Below are 18,149 nucleotides of genomic sequence, written 5' to 3'. Positions count from 1 at the left end.
TCCATAATCTAGAATCAAACATGGTTCTTGGCATGGTTCACACACTGGAAGAACGCGCTGCTTGCCTCTTTTTAAATCCTAAACGGCCGAGGGAGTCAAAGTTTGGGAAAAGCGACACCTCAACTCTTCTGGAGCAGCCGGCCAAAATCGGTAATCATTCAAGCAAATAATAACAGTGACTGGAGGTGATTGTCCATCTGGAGTGGGCCAAAGAAGCTGGGTTTTTGATGCCCAGCAGCTATCCAAAAGAAAAAGAAAAAAAAGCTTATCTGTATGACCAATGGGTCTCCGCGGCAGTTGTATGAACTGCATTGATCTTCCCAATTACAATTTTGGCAACCATCACGAGTGGAGACAGTTCGGTGAGTCCAAGTTATGGTTTCCTTACACCTACACCATCATTAAACTGGAGATTTTGAAGCTGAAGGTGTGTGAGTGCTATCGCACAGGACATCAGTTGGCTGTTTTTTTTCTTTCCTAATATTTTTGGCAATCATGAATTCAGCTTTATTGCTTAATGAATGTCAGAATCAAAAAAATTTTTCTTCTGAACTGCGCAATCATTTACTTACCATGTGATCAATGATTTTTAGTGGAAACTTGCACAAATATAAAAAAATATGTTCCTATTTGAACGGAATGAGAACATAGATATTACATAAATTCATAATTACAGAAACTTTTATTAAATTATCTTCTTTGACTTTCAACTGAATGTTAGGCAGGGGTCGGATTTGCAGGGCTGAACGGGTCTCTGCTGTCCGCCGCCATTTTTAGCCTCTTCCCGGTCCTCTAAGTATTTTTCCGACTTGCTGTCTTGTATTAAAGCGATTAATGCAAGAAGGGGTGATTATGTTCACCTGTAATTTATAAGCTCCAACAGTAGTATCAAAGCCATAAAAGAGAAAAACGTCACCAGCCACAACTGGCCTGTGAACTTGACCCAGCGAGACTCACTGGACACGATTCTTGAAAACAACTGTCGTTCTCACGCTGACCTTGCCACACATCTAATTGGAGCTGCTTGAACACAGGATTCCAGGCAAATTGCTGCATCCAAGGAAGAACAGCTCTCCTGTTCTTCCTCAAATGTAGCAATTTGAGTAGAGAAGCACTTGCCCATCCCTTTCAGACTAACCCATCACGATGGTTTATTGCCAGGACTGTGTGCACTTCCACACAGACAACATGTGTTGCTCCATTAATATGCCGTATTTTCAGGACCATAAGATGCACATAAAAGTCAAAAGTCAAGTCAAGATGGCGCCCGAGTAGGCAGCCGTCAGCAAGTGCTCTCATGAGCCTTGCTTTTTTTTTGTTGTTCTTGTGTTTCTTTTGTCACTTTGTGTTTGTTGTTACGTCGTGTGGACTTGATGTGGACCTTTTTCAGCATTTTTTGGCCACGACATTCATCAAGGAGGAGACTCTGTGCTTGGTGGTTGCGCCTTCTCGGCAGCATGGGTATACCAGCACTGTTTTTGACTGGAGGAATGTCGGCGCCATTTGACTGTCGTTGCTGGACAGTCCCGGGGCGCTTGTGTCTTGCGCCTGTAATGGGCAGCATTTTTCACAGCCCCGCTTTGTTCAGCGGAGAGATCGGTGCTGTTGAACGGTCTGCGGCTGGATGGATGGAGGTCTTGAGGAGCCGACGATGAGAAGAAAGGAGCGTTGGCGCGGAGTGCCGATGCGGATTTGGAGCTGGTAGCCGCGGCTTGGAGTTTGAAGTGGATTATGTGGGACAGGAGAAGTGAACTCATCTCTTTTCGTCAATGGACGCTACAGCTTCGTGTTTGCTTTCAAAACTTTGCTTGTAGCAGACGTGTGCACATTTTCAGCATGATGTCTCTGATCCACTGGTGAAAGGACACTTTGATCCTCTCCTCTTTCATCTATAACTGCTTCAGACAACAAAGTGTATGCAGAAAAGTGGTGAAGATTGCACGACTGTCTCTGTCCTATGTGTTGTCTTGTGTTATTTTGACTTCAAAATGGCGCCGCGAGAGTGGCTGCCTTTCCAGCAGCTCCTATTTTTTTGTTGTTCTACTTCTTCCTTTCATAACTTTGCTGCTGTGAATCTGGAATTTCTCCATTGCGAGACTAATAAAGGTTTTCTTAATCTTAATCTTAAAAGCTTTGCATTTCCTCCAAAATGGACGGGTCGCCTAATAATTATTTACGGAGCCGCCTGACAGAGTGATGTTGTGCCGACACGTTGGTTAATTATAGAGAAAAAGCGGACATAACTGAGGACAGTATGGGGACATGAAAGTGTGAAGGGTGGGCGTGAAAGAGGACGCTCAAGGCATGCCCCCAGTAGGTGCCAGTACGTCCAGTGTGAAAAACAACATCCCGAAAATGGCACCTACGAAGTGACACAATTTAAACTGCTAACAGATCTTCTTATTTTATTTTCCAACTTAATTCATTTGATCAAATTGATTGAAAATTATGTGCACAAAGGAAAAGTTTGTTGTTCTTGTTTTTTAGATTTAATTATTTCCCTTTACTTGCGCTTCATAATGCTACAAAAAATATTAAAAACACAATCAAAAGTAACAACTTTAGGGATACAACTAACAATTACTTTAATAATCAATCTGTCAATTATTTTTTTGAATCAAATGAATTAAGAAAGTTTTTCATTTCTCTCCTTTTGATTATAAAACAGGACATGGCATAACCTAAATGGCTTTTCTCTATAAGTGCGTATGAAGAGGAAATGACTTAACGACATTCTGTATCCATCCATCCATCCATCCATCCATCATCTACCGCTTATCCGGGGCCGGGTCGCGGGGGCAACAGCTTTAGCAGGGAAGCCCAGACTTGCCTCTCCCTAGCTACTTCTTCCAGCTCTCCCCGGGGGATCCCGAGTCATTCCCAGGCAAGCTGGGTGACATAGTCTCTCCAGCGTGTCCTGGGTCTTCCTCGGGGTCTCCTCCCGGTGGGACATGACCGGAACACCTCACCAGGGAGGCGCTCAGGAGGCATCCGAATCAGATGCCCAAGCCACCTCATTTGGCTCCTCTTGATGTGGAGGAGAAGCGGCTCGACTCTGAGCCCCTCCCGGATGACTGAGCTTCTCACCTTATCTCTAAGGGAGAGCCCGGACACCCTGCGGAGAAAACTCATTTCAGCCGCTTGTATCCGGGATCTCGTTCTTTCGGTCACGACCCACAGCTCGTGACCATAGGTGAGGGTTGGGACGTAGATCGACCGGTAAATTGAGAGCTTCGCCTTTTGGCTCAGCTCCTTCTTCACCACGACAGACCGATACAACGTCCGCATCACAGCAGACGCTGCACCGATCCGCCTGTCGATCTCCCGCTCCCTCCTACCCCCACTCGTGAACAAGACCCCAAGATACTTGAACTCCTCCACTTGGGGTAAGATCTCCTCCCCGACCCGGAGGGGGCACTCCACCCTTTTCCGACTGAGGACCATGGTTTCAGATTTGGAGGTGCTGATTTTCATCCCAACCGCTTCACACTCGGCTGCGAAACGCTCCAGTGAGAGTTGGAGAGCCCCGTTTGAAGGAGCCAACAGCACCACATCATCTGCAAAAAGCAGGGATGTAATACTGAGGCCCCCAAAATGGACCCCCTCAACGCTTCGGCTGCGCCTAGAAATTCTGTCCATAAAGGTTATGAACAGAATCGGCGACAAAGGGCAGCCTTGGCGGAGTCCTACCCCCACTGGAAACGATACCGACTTACTGTCGGCAATGCGAACCAAACTCTGACATCGGTGGTATAGTGACCGAACAGCCCGTATCAGGGGGTTTGGTACCCCATACCCACGAAGCACTCCCCACAGAACTCCCCGAGGGACACGGTCAAACGCCTTCTCCAAGTCCACAAAACACATGTAGACTGGTTGGGCGAATTCCCACATACCCTCAAGGACCCTGCTAAGGGTGTAGAGCTGGTCCACAGTTCCACGGCCGGGACGAAAACCACACTGCTCCTCCTCAATCTGAGGCTCGACTTCCTGACGGACCCTCCTCTCCAGCACCCCTGAGTAGACCTTACCAGGGAGGCTGAGGAGTGTGATCCCTCTGTAGTTGGAACACACCCTCCGGTCCCCCTTTTTAAAAAGAGGGACTACCACCCCGGTCTGCCAATCCAGAGGCACTCTCCCCGTTGACCACGCGATGTTGCAGAGGCGTGTCAACCAGGACAGCCCCACAACATCCAGAGCCTTGAGGAACTCCGGGCGGATCTCATCCACCCCTGGGGCCTTGCCACCGAGGAGCTTTTTAACAACATTGGTGACTTCAACCACAGAGATAGGAGAGCCCACCTCAGAGTCCCCAGGCTCTGCTTCCTCCAAGGAAGGCGTGTTGGTGGAGTTGAGGAGGTCTTCGAAGTACCCTGCCCACCGGTTCACAACGTCCCGAGTCGAGGTCAGCAGCGTCCCATCCCCACTGTACACAGTGTTAGTGGTGCACTGCTTCCCCCTCCTGAGACGTCGGATGGTGGACCAGAATTTCCTCGAAGCCGTCCGGAAGTCTGCTTCCATGGCCTCACCGAACTCTTCCCACGCTCGGGTTTTTGCCTCGGCGACCACCGAAGCCGCGGTCCGCTTGGCCAGTCGATACCCGTCAGCTGCCTCTGGGGTCCCACAGGCCATAAAGGCTTGATAGGACTCCTTCTTCAGCTTGACGGCATCCCTTACTGCTGGTTCCACCAGCGAGTACGGGGATTGCCGCCACGACAGGCACCAACCACCTTACGGCCACAACTCAGATTGGCCGCCTCAACAATAGAGGCACGGAACATGGTCCACTCGGGCTCAATGTCCCCCGCCTCCCCCGGAACATGGGTAAAGCTCTGTCGGAGGTGGGAGTTGAAACTCCTTCTGACAGGGGATTCCGCCAGACGCTCCCAACAAACCCTCACTATACGTTTGGGTCTGCCAGGACGGACCGGCATCTTCCCCCACCACCGGAGCCTACTCACCACCAGGTGGTGATCAGTTGACAGCTCCGCCCCTCTCTTCACACGAGTGTCCAGAACATGCGGCCGCAAATCCGATGATACAACTACAAAGTCGATCATCGAACTGCGGCCTAGGGTGTCCTGGTGCCAAGTGCACATATGGACACCCTTATGTTTGAACAAGGTGTTCGTTATGGACAATCCGTGACGAGCACAGAAGTCCAATAACAAAACACCACTCGGGTTTCTTCTGTATATCAAAGTATATCTGTATATCAAATTAAGATGTCCTTTATTTGTCCCGCAATGGGGAAATTTAACTACTAGGCCGCCTTACACACTACACACTATACACTACATCTTAATTTATATAGCACTTTCACGATCATTATAATACTTTTATAGGATGAAGTGGGCATGGGTAGAGGACAATCGATGTGTAAATTAATTTTTGGTGATGATCAATCACATTTTCTGGACATAAAACGATGTTACCCTTTTTTTTAGACTACGCCTCTTTCAATGTTTTTTTTTTCCTTTTCCAAAGAAGGAACATGGTTAGGAGTGTTTCTATCTGAATTGCGCCAATACTGAGCGATACCATATGGCATTTTAACAATTAGACAAGAAAATGAATGCAAAAAGAACAATCACCATTGTTTAAGCACGAACTTCATCAAACTAATTGCGTGACTGTTCAAAAATAGTCAAAATGACGCTGCCCGGGCTAATGCCATTATTTTAATAGCACTCAACTTTTTATTCGATACACAGTGTTTGATTGAATTTTGGATGTAATGCGAGGTGTGTTTTCGAAACATCTGATGCACTTTCTTGTTCTTTTGGAAAAGATCTTTCTTCTTTTGGAGATGATTCTCTCCCTAGTGACTGGTGGTGCAACAATGCCCAGGTTCCATTCAGCATCAGCAGCAACAGCTGCCCAACTTGGGAACGACCTCCACTCGGTGTTGGGTGTGCCGTCGGGCTACGAACAGTTCCCAATCAACAACCGACAACTGACAACCGACAACCGTCAGCAGGTACCCGGGACGCAGCGGCTTTCAAAGCCGTCAGACCCAGTTGAACGTTGCTCAACAGCAACAGCAGCATTAGACACCTTGTCACCTCCATTCACATTCCTTTTTCCATCCTCTGCCTTTGTATTGTAACTGAAGTTAAAGAAAAAAAAACTATTCCTAACCAGTGAGTTTGTATTGTCCTCCTCTCCTGGCCCCCTGTTAGGTTTGTGTCCCTCCCCCCTGTGCATGCTGTGTACAAATGCCACCCCTTCTCCCTTTTGCTCCGTGCAATCAGTCATGATGCCATATAGGTCTGGATGAAATAATAAAGACTTACTTATTTTGATTGATATTGAAATGCTGATGAATAAACTGATACATTTTGGGACTTCAAAACATAGTATTTATTCAACTACTAAAACTCAACGAGTAAAAACTGTCGCCAGAGCCTCACACGAAGTCCTCCAAAAGGTCCTTGTAAAATCATGTGCCTTGCTTTTTCATTCTGCTACAGCCACACCTCTCATCCTCACGCACATTCAAACCTTGAATAAGCTTCTCTCTCATTTCTTTATATTCAGTGTTCCGTTTTGTTTTTTGTTTTTGTTTTTTGGAGGAGGGGGTGTCTTAGAAGTTGAATTGTGAGGAAAGCATAATGTGTTGAATCTTTGAAAATATACCTTTAAATACAACTTGAATGGACAATGAGGAAATAAATTAGAAGGTAAAATAAAATCAGACTAAAATAATGTAAAAAAAAAACGGAACAATACAAAAAAAAAACTACTGGCTGTTTCTGCTGAGCGTGTGTTTGCCTTTCAGGGGCAATGTGCTGCCATCCATGGAGTGCATGGAGTACACACTTCGAATGAAATAAGAAGAAAATAGCAATTGAGCTGTCCTGAGCAATTTGTGTGTGTATATTTGTATGTTTGAAAGAATGTCACTCCCAAAGTCAATGCAAATTTTACATTTAAGATGTGAAGGGGATTTTACATTAACTTAAGCATGTTTTAAAAATAAAGCATGTCTCGCACTTAAATATACAATACATTAATTATTTGGGTTGCGTGTTTAGTTTTACAGGAAACTCCAACTGGGGTATCATTACATGCCTCAAGAACAGCAGAATGCACAACACGCGACCAATGTGGTGCATTCAGGCTGTTTTTCATGTCGGACACTTGCAAACGAATCATTTTTATTCAATTTGAATGCTTTAAAAATTGAGGGAGGCCAAAATCGAAATAACAATGAAGTTTTGATTCATTGTCCAGCCTTTACCGCACATGTTGACACGTGTAGGCTTTGACGTGAACGATGGAAGCGGCTCCACAGGAGCCAGCTCACATCGTTCACCTCAAAGAGTCTGCTCTCAGAGCCGTTTCGTTATCCACCAAAACCTCACTCATAATATATTCATTACTTATACAAAACAAAAACAGCTGTACTTTGATGTAGCATTCTGTGTAAAAAGATTTTAATATGAGACTGTGGCAGGCTTTAGGACTGAAGCCTCTCACCCATTTGACATGCAGATCGGGGCATGGTTGGATACTTTGTATTTGGGGGCAGTCTGACGTTTCACATGCAAAGCCTGTCTTCCTGTCGCAATACATTAGAGGCAAAGCAAGTTTATTGGCACAGCAGACTTCATGTAGAAGTCATTTCAAAGTGCACTGCATAAAATAAAGTATTAAAAGCATTATGGTATGAAAAGCAAAATATTATGAGGACACTACAAAATTCACAACGAAAACATCTCAAATAATTCAAGGGAATATAAAACCAAGTATCAGTTTCAGCAAATTAAAAGATAGAATGCATATGGGGATTAAAAGAAGAGGATATAATCGAGAGAACGCTGCTATAAACAACGTTTTCAGCCCTGATTTCAATGAAGTGACATTTTGAGCGGACCTACAGTATATTCAAAGAGTTTGTTCCACAGGAGCATAATATTGACAGTAAATGCCACTTTACTTGGTTTGGATCAAACTGTTATAGTTTGTTGGTAGCATGGAAGTACTAGGCCACAAATTTAGTCTGGGAATTTTTTGATGGAGAGGCCCCCCGATTCGCACGATCAATGGCTGAACATTTTTTTTTCTCCTCCGATGGTGAGGCCCCACATACTCAGCTATGAAACAAGGATAGTGATTTTAAGTGTAATCATTTTGTGGTAAAGAGAGTCTAATGATGTTGTCGACCACAATGACATCCTAAAACCTGCCTGATTATACTTGGTTTAATCACATGGCCATTGTCACTGCCACTGAATCAAACCACTACTTCGCCAAGCATGAACAGTTTTTTGGGTTTTCTTTTCTTTTTTTTTTTTTTTTTTGCTATAAAATAGCCCTTGGTAGGGCTTCCAAGAGGGGAAAATGTGCAAGTGATAAATCTATTATCGAGCCATGATTGCGATGGCATCTGGGCAGCTTCCACCGGTAGGGTTGGTTGTGCGCCTTATTGAATTGAGACTTGAGGTGTAAATCTTCTGCTTTGCAGGACAGGAAAACAGAGTACGATTCCCATGGCATTGCAGCAAGACGATCAGTCATTGCTGGTGCACATAGATGTTAGCTGGAGGGAGATGTACTGTAACCCTGGAGAAAGGCAGCCCCCCCCTGCCAGAGTTGCAGTGCGGGCAGGCGGTGCGGTGCTGAAATCTGTGCATGCATTATAGCCATGACGATACGATGTTTTGCGCAGCTCTTATATTGAAATGATGTTGCATGCCACAATGACTACACTCATACAGGAGCTATTCTCAGCCACATTTCATGCCCAGACACTCCCAGACCAACCTGCCAAACTCACCTGCCGGCCCTCAGGCCCATTAGAGACGCAGATACGTAAAATATTTTCTGTAAATTATATGATCGAAATTATTTTGTGTTCAAATATATTTATGATGTGTATTTTTTTAGGTGTTTAGAATGTGTGGGAGGACCTTCTAAATGGTGGCTTTTCATCTATAGCGATTAGGTCTGGAACGTATCCTCCACAATGAACAGGCATTCACTGTATTGTTATTCGTATTATTTTTATGATTAACATTCTGCATACACAAAGTGAACTTACAACCAATCACTGATGCTTGGTATCATAATTGCTATGACAGGCAGTGACAATGATATCACAGTCAGGACATGCAGAGGGATTTAAGAAAAAGTGGAGAGGAAGTATGTTGACTTTGATGGTCTGCTGCTTTCAATTGTACTTATCCCCTGGCTTTTTATGTGTGTCTGCGTGCGGATTTGGAGACACAGCAGAAATGTCAGTGCCGGGACACAGCTGCAAACAATCATCATCATATTCAGCGGCAGTACCAAATATCACCTGACCGCCAGAAGGACTTACTCTGTCATAGTCAGTCACAACCATCTTGTACAGGTATCCATGCACTCTGGTCTTGATTTGAACCTGTATTTGTATTTTTTCCTCTTTCTCTCTCAGAATTCCTGCATCAGCATCCTCGCCTTTGCCTCGCCTTTTGATGGCCGGAACCCCATATCCGTGAACCTCATCTCGCAGCTCTGTCAGGATTAAAATTCCCATGGCCCATTCCTCGAGGGAGTCAATAAGCATTCATAAAACTATGAATCGCGGCTCGGTGGGCCAGTGGTTAGCGCGTCGACCTCACATTGCAGAGGTACTCGGTTCAATTCCAGCTCCGGCCTCCCTGTGTGGAGTTTGCATGTTCTCCCCGGACCTGCGTGAGTTTTCTCCAGGTACTCCAGTTTCCTCCCACATTCCAAAAACATGCATGGCAGGCTGACTGAACACACTGTAAATTGCCCTGAGGTGTGAGTGTGAGCACACATGGTTGTGTGTTTATGTGTGCCCTGTGATTGGCTGGCAACCGGTTCAGGGTGTCCCGCACCTACTGCCCAAAGACGGCTGGCTTAGGCTCCAGAACCTCCCACGACCCTCGTGAGGATGAAGCGAATCGGAAAAATGGATGGATGGATGAAAACTATGAATCTCCCTTCATCCCGTGTCTGTTATCAGATCCTTCTTTTCACACTATAATTTCATATAAAATGACAATGAACATTTTTGCATGTTGGTGGTAAATTATTGTTACTGAACATACTGTACATCGCACGTGTCAAACTCATGGGCCGGGGGACAGATCTGGCCCGGCATGTTATTTTGTGTGGCCCATGAAAGAAAATGGTGTGTGTCAACGTGCATGATTATTGCTACTATCTCAGCCGAAATGTCAAATTGTCATTTGTAATAAATAATGTTTAGATTTTGCAATAACTTTCCTACCCTGTAACTGAACAAACTATAACAGGTGACTTGACTGATTTCAAAACTAAGAATCCATTCATTTGTTGTGTACAAATAATAATATGATGAGACATGTTTGTGGTTTTTACTTTCATAGTGCCCCTATGAGGGAAGACGAAGTCCAAAGTGGCCTATGACAAAAATAAGTTTCACACCCCTGCTGCACATAGTCAAGGGCCACAACCTATCCCGAGAAACAACGAATGGAAACTTTTAGTCGGATTCCTGAAATGTATCTTTTGAAGCCTGCGTGGGAGCTGTGAACATACAGGTTGAAGAGATTGCCGCATATGCTGCTCCCGAGGTCTGTGTGTCATGTCCTCTTCTGAGTTTTGGGGTGAATATGCGCCCAGCCTTCCGACTATGGCCAAAAAAATAATTGGGGCCAGGTTTAGCCCGTTTCAAGCACCAAAGCGAGAGCTACACCGAATTCCGGTGATGAAAATAAAAGAACTGGTGCTAATCTGGGCAGTGGCCTGGAACTAGCACTAGCACAAGTGCTTCCACCGCTCTTTGTGTGAGCAATTGAGTTTGCGCCTGTTGTCCACTAAAATCGTAGCTGTATTCCTACTAGTCAAAGAATGGCTTGCTACTATTTCCCTTTGCTTTGCATTTCAAGTTATCAATCAATTAGTTGGTACAGCTACAATAATTGAATCACGTATTTATGAGCAAGAGTTCATATAAGAATAGGGTGAAATCTTAACCCTCTGAATGGCAAAAGTAACTCTGTTGTGAGCCACAATGAAAATATCTTGGACACCCCCGATTTATAGCTAACGACACAATAAAATATACAGTATGTTTGACATGGTAGGCATGATGTCACAAGCTACTAATTTAAGGTAGATGTTGTGTAAGATCCTGTGTTGATGGATGCAACAATGAATCGGTCAGTGGATCGATGGAAACTGTATATTGAAGTGACTCTCGCAGTCCCTCCACATTTGAAGCTGCGCAACCATGACCTATTCAATGTCGGTTTCAAATAAAAAAGTAAAGAAAAGTATATAGCCACACACTCACACACTTGCAAAAGTTCAAGTTTCATTTCTGACCCTTGACAGACACTGAAAGAGCTGGCACTGTGCAGATGAATCACATTTGGCATGGCTCGCATAGGCGCTGTATTTTATAAAAACACATCACTTAGCTTTTCAGCCAAAACGAAAGGGGATGAAGCGTGTTAGGATTAATTATAATTTTACCCCATAAGTCAATAAAGGGTAATAATATTTACTGATCTGTTATGACATTTTTTTTACCTCTTATGTTTGTTTATTAATGGAAGTGATTTGACTTGATTTGCTAAAAGTATTTTGTGGTCCAACAACATTCATCACTGACAACTTGTTCTTATGCTGTCATCTTCGTGCTCACACACATCACGTCCATTTGGAAACTACAGTAGATGATGATCTGGACATCATGGAATATGACTATGATATTCTTCTGATGGTCACATAGCACGAAATAAACATCCGCTCACAATCACTTCTTGGGATAATTTAAAGCGTTCCATTAACCTGCCATGCATTTCTTTTTTGGAATATAGGAGGGAACTGGAGTACCCGCAAAAAACCCACGCAGGCACTGGGAGAACATGTAAACTCCACGTAGGAAGGCCGCAGCCGGGATCGAACCCGTGACCTCTGCACTGTGAGGTCGTACTAAACACTGGACCACCGCTAAATAAACATAATCAATCAATTTGTTTTAAAAAATAATCATCTCAGCTGAAAATTATTATTCTCAAATGAGCAGTTTGTATTAAAGTTTGTGGGGAAAACACAGACGTAATATTGCGTGTAATGACTCTGTAAAAAAACATTTGGTTTATCATAATTTTTATGAATTGTCATGTCATTTATTTTAATGCGAATCAGTGAAGAGGGTGATTACGAAGTCGCGACAGACTAGAAAGTTGCGATATGCTTGTTTTAAGCACATTTAAATGTTCCATAACAAAAGGCTTTCCAGCAAGTTAAAATCCACAAGGGTGGCTTGGCTTCATCTTGGCAAACATAGGTTGGCAATTGGGAAACTGTCCAGATTTGGCTTTCTTCTTTTATTCTGTACCATCTTTTCTCGAGAATTCAGCACCCTGCAACCCACATCCTTGGAACAAGGTTGTTATGAATTTGTCTCCAAACAATTTTTTTGCTGAGATAGTGTGGGTGGATGACACATTTCGACGACAAATGAGCGCACAGAAACACACAATTTCATCTGTCACACATGCAAAAAACATGCCATCATTCTGCTGCATAAAGGTGTGTGTTTTTATACAGATATGCGTCTAACATCGATATGCAGATATGAAGAAGACATCAACGTCTTTGCAAGATTACAGATTTCTGAACAATCGCCTCAGTTTTATTCCATCATACCAAAGTAATAGTTTACGAATAAATGCAAGCGCCTGACCATGTAAAAAGGGTGGGAAAGCCAATGAAATTAAAAAAAACGATCTTGTAATAAAATATACATTTCTCATATAATAATTTAACACTGGCAGAACCGGAGGTATGGTGCTCCCTAATTTTATGCCAGTGGTGTCCCTTTTTGGGCCATTAGTCCAAACCGACGACATTAACGCCTCTGTACTTGCAAATTTGGGCCATTACCTCTGGAGTGGGATGGTGGAACCTTGCTCAGTAGGTTTTGCCAACTGCCCCTTACCTTGTCTTCTGCACTCCTTCGTGCTTCAGTACGTTTGTGAGTCATTACTACATGATCAAACATTGGATCTTTCCTGATTTCTTGGCTGATTTCAAGTTGTTCTGTTTATACGGTGGCATGGTGTGAGTGCAACCAGTTTGGTCGCCTTGTACGTTATAATTTCTCCACAGCCAGAAGAAATAGTGATTTTTGGGGGGGGCGGGGGGGGGGGGGGGGGGGGATTCTATATACAGGTATACTGTAACATCCCATTATTAAGATTTTACCAAGATTTCTTTTCCATATAAAATGATCCATAATCAATGTTAGAAGAATCTATGAGCAAAAATGTATCATGTTTAAAGTTTCATTTATTTGGGCGCATCGAAGCGTTTGGGTGCATATCCAGCACCCCCAAATGCCTATACACAAATGCGCCGGCCACCTGGCCGGAGGGCTGTTGAAGTCCACAATTAGAACGTCAATACAGGTGGGCGACTACAGGGGAGAAGGCGAAACTCGGTCACAAAAGGGGAATGAATAATTTGGGAACAGCGGTTGAGCAACAAAAGACGAGTTGAGAACACTCGTCGCGCCCAGACGACATTGACCATCCGCAAAGTCTACAACATGCTAATTCGATGTAGTCCAGCCAGAAAAGGCACCAAAGTACTGGTGGTTCGAGGTTGAAAAACAGGTAACCAATCACTACTGAGGGGCCCGACCGGGGGTGCGGCATGCAAATATCGGGGGCAGTGTTTTTCTTGTATTTTGCATATGTTACAATAAAAAGTGGAACTCGCGGAGACGGGATTTTGAGTGTGATCACGGAGCAACAACCGTCGTTCGCTCTCAGAGGTCCGCTCCCGCTGATATATATAAGCCCCTTTCAAGACACCCAAGGACACTTTACAATAACAAAAAACACAAAACAATACGGGTTGAGCAGCGGCAGCCAAAACGCGCCAGCGTTCACTCAACCCGGAAGTCAGAAAGAAACCACAAGGGAGGCAGAGGGGGAGAAAAAAAAACACGCTCGAACTACCCTCATTTTGAGGATAATTTGAGTTCGGCAAAATACTCCTGCACACGCACATGACAGTTACAACAGGTCACAAGACATAAGCAATGAAGACGGTGAAACAAGGGAATGTATGAAGGAGGGAGTGATGGTGGGGGACTGGCTTCCGTGCATACTTTCATCAGGGGAAGGTCGAGATAGCAGATGTTGATAATTATACACGCATTTAGATTTTGTTTTTATAAATGTTTACCTACATGTGGAAAAATGTTTGAAAATGTTTGTAACAGAGTACAGTACTGCCTCGTCACTTCGTGCTTCACATTTTGCGGCTTCTGTGATTTGCGGGTTTTTCCATAATACTGTGTTCATTGAAAAATAATAATCAAAAAATAAAAATTATAGGCTTTGTCTCTTTTAATACCTTTTAATATCTTTTACCCATTTTGCTTTTTGTTCATCTAAATGTGCTTTTGTAAATGATGTATGCTTGTTTTAAGTGTGCATTTATATCCTGTGTTTTAAGCTCTTGTAAAGTGTCTTTGAGTGCAATGAAAAGCACTTTCAAAATAAAATGTAATATTATTATTATTATATTCCTGCACCGGACTATACATGCCCACTCAAACAGGGCACGTGATTGGTTTCCGGCGCGACGGCGAGCAATGTGAGCACGAGTAGAACCATCCTGTGAGCTGATTGGCTGCTCACCATCGTAGCCTTGCCCAGCACTTCTCTTATTGTGTTGCATCACGGTGTTGACATCTCGCGTATCTTTGTGTTATGTTCGTAATAACGTTTTTGTTTACACCCTCACTTTTTTTGGATTACTTATGTTGCACGTAAACCCGCTTGTCCCTCCATGGAGATGGCGCCATCAACAGGAAAACATTGTTTCAACGGCGGTGGCGGGGGGTTGGTTCAAAGATTTGATCGATGAGCCTCAGGTTGATCCGCTCAGCTGTTTTTTTACACGTACCACAAGGAAGAAGTGACAGCTCAGACAAAGGATAAAGTGACACTCAAAACTGTCAACTAGTTACACAGAAATCATTTTTATCAATAAAATAGTTGGGCAGTGTAATAAAGGATCCCACCAAATCAAGGGACCGTATTTTATACAAGTCCCGTGAGTAAAAATGCTTTTTAAGCGTGATTTTAGATGGATGCGAAACAGTTGTATGGACAAATGGGATGGATGTGAAACAAAGCATGAGCAGAGTTGGCAAATGAGTTTGGGAATAAATTTTAAACTGTCAAAACTTTGCCACTGTAGTCAATGCGATCAGGGTGAACCCAACAAAACATCCATCACTCAGTAGACACGCGCTCACAATCCTCCTCCTAATTCTAGTGCTCCAACATCCCGACTGACTCAACTGATCGCGAATCACAGACGCCTCCTGGGTCTCAGAGACAGTCGGATCTTCGAGAAAACAAATGTAGCCTGGTTTTGAGCCGACAGACATGTCGCACACAAACATAGTGCCTCATGGCCAATTTTGTGTTGTCTTGACACATCATAACCATGTAGCGTGACATGGCCATGATGTGTCTGGGACGTTTCACGACAGATGTCGTGGTCGTGTTACCAGTTGAGTGTAAAATGGTTGATTCTTTGAAAACTGTTTCGATCCCAGATCCAGACCGTCATGAAAGTATGCATTGTCCCGTGCTACGAAAATCATAATTCCTCACAATTTAGACCTGACATGTATTGGACTCCAGCCACCTCAGTGAGTCTTATCCGTGATGAGGATTAGTCTTTCCAACAACCCAAAACCAGCACTTACCCTGTCATAGGAGGTAATGTGTCAGTTGAGAAGAGAGCAAGTTGTGGCTTGTCCCGCTCAATGAGCCATATCGTGTATTGCCCACTTTGCTTGGGGTTCAGGTACAAGGCCATGTCGATGCTGCAGGAAGTTGGGCCACTCCTCAGCCAAGGACTCAGCACCCAGGGACCACCATAGGAGGAACCATTCACCCAAAAAAACTGACCTAGGAGGATGAGAACACACGGTGTTGAGCACAAAACTAGAACACACAACTTTGCTTCCATTGCAAAAACAGAAACCTACCGGTAGTCATTTTCATATGGTTAAAAATAGACACATAGTTCGTCAGTCAGGGGAAGCATATTTGCAAATGATAATCATGTCTGAAATTACTGTGCTGACATCTTTGATTTAAACTACTTTGGAGAGAAGGGTGAACTGTAGCACTGAATGAAAATGCATGAAATGGAACAGCCAATAAGAGCCTTGACAGAGGAAAAAGTAAAAAAGGAGCTGTGGGTGGGGCCGGGGGAATTCAACGATCGTTTTTTTTTTCCCTTGCAATGATATGAAGTCTCATGTCACTTTCAAACACACTGTGATCATTCAGGCACGAAGTGAATGTGTGGTGGATCACAAAGAGTTTTTAACTTGATAAGAATATTAATCTTTAATGCGCCCTGTTAAAGAATGTACTGTTCATGAGATGAAGTTAATATTGCAAAGCTGAAATCTGACAGAATTAATACATTTCATTATTCTCAGAAGATGAAGGTGCCGTGCCATTGTGGATTATTTTGTTGTCGCAGTGAAAATGGCTTGATGTGCTGGAAAAACTAGAGCCTCAAATAGTTTTGAACACAGTACATATTTCTTTTCATTCCTATTACAGTTTGTTTACAGATCAGTCGCTCTTCTCGATATTAGCAAAAGCAACTTACCAAGGATCAGATTGTGTCCAAGTATACTTCCCAAACTGGGTCACATGTCTCCTTGCGTATCTCAACAAATGCACTTAAACCGTCTTTTTCCATCAGTTGGAGCAATATGCAATTCATGTGTTGTGCTGGATGGGAGTGGATATGAAAGGACCACGCAAACTTCAGATGTTTGTACTTTTCAACACAAGTTAATCGAGTATTTCACCACTGGTACTTATCGTCATTTATTCAATCTCAGTAACAACACATTCCTTTATCAGCTCTAATTAGATTTAACTTGCTACATTTGCAAGAATCACACACGATGTGATTATGGTTGGTATGCATTGTGTGTGTGCGCGTGTGCGTATGACATGCTAATTGAGACACAATCAGTCCTGCTCCAATAAGTCAACATGCTCCACATTCCCAATGTCAGCCGCAGTCGGTGCCGCCGTGCCTCGTTGCTGTCTAACGTTACTCGTTTTCACTAATGTTTGATGACAATTTGTGCTGTAAGACTTGTATGACCCTCCCGTTTGTGACTCACCACATTACTATCGTGAAGGAGCATTATCGCCCGCATGGTCCCAGGAGCACTGTTGTCAGGACTACAAGGTCATGGTCTTCCAAGGCAAATCGTCGTTAGGTCATGGGTCAGAATACAAATGAATCAGAAGATCTCTATAAAAAAGAATCATTCATTGTACCTGCCAATCAGACTGGGGCCACACCTAGGAAGTGTGTGTGAGAAGAGTCTGAAGGCAGGGCTGTCATTTTTATCCCACATAACTTCAGAACCATTTTATTGACTGTCGATAAACATTCTCCCTCTAAAACGCTTTCGGTCAAAAACAAGCCTGAATCAACACTGACTTATTCCTGCTCACAGCAACAGACAAAGCATGGATGAAAGTAAGCTCTTCTGGTAAATAAGCTTATACACTTATGCAATATGAAAGCAAAAAGCGAACGGCCGTATTGACTGATTCTCTTGCTTTGTTAAAAATGCATCTAAATTTTGGAAAGCAGTAAATGTTAATGCAAAAAGGAAGTCTTGGTGATCTCTTCTTCCTTTTATCAAACACAATAACGGCATAATAGAGATATAGGGAGATAATGCTTTTAATACACACTTGGGTGCTGCTGAAAATCATTTTTCAACAAACCCAGCATGCAATCAACTGGTAAGGATAAAATCTATCCTTATTGTCATGGATGGTATAGATTAGGATATATTGCCTACTATTTTTTATGTGCAAAGTTGGATACGATTTGCTTTAATGCAGTTCCAGCCAGACCTCTGCGAAAATATCATTTAAGCACTTAATTCCGCTGGGCCACCTGGTTTCACATGTTAATTTTACCTTCGTAATTAGCAGGGCTTCTCCGTCTTCTGTTTACTTTAAGTCTCGTCGTCCCTTCGTGAGAGCGATACTTGTCAGAAGTCCAGCTTATGTGCTGTAATGGAGGCAATTACTGACTTGGGAGCGACTCCGTAATGTATT

General features: G+C 43.6%; 1 protein-coding gene across 2 annotated transcripts in view; it reads right to left on the bottom strand.

Moving 5' to 3' along the window:
- The window catches only part of alk (ALK receptor tyrosine kinase), a 386,248-nt gene that overhangs the window by 182,597 nt on the left and 185,502 nt on the right, over positions 1-18,149 (bottom strand). For both annotated transcript variants that reach the window (XM_052085650.1, XM_052085651.1), the window contains exon 4: positions 15,740-15,944. In XM_052085650.1, coding sequence (XP_051941610.1) covers positions 15,740-15,944 — 205 coding nt within the window. The remainder of the gene's footprint in view (positions 1-15,739; positions 15,945-18,149) is intronic.

Source organism: Hippocampus zosterae, chromosome 14 (genome assembly GCF_025434085.1).
Source record: "Hippocampus zosterae strain Florida chromosome 14, ASM2543408v3, whole genome shotgun sequence".
Classification (NCBI taxonomy): domain Eukaryota; kingdom Metazoa; phylum Chordata; class Actinopteri; order Syngnathiformes; family Syngnathidae; genus Hippocampus; species Hippocampus zosterae.
Note: the sequence above shows the minus strand (reverse complement) of the source record. Positions and strands in the feature narration are given on the sequence as shown.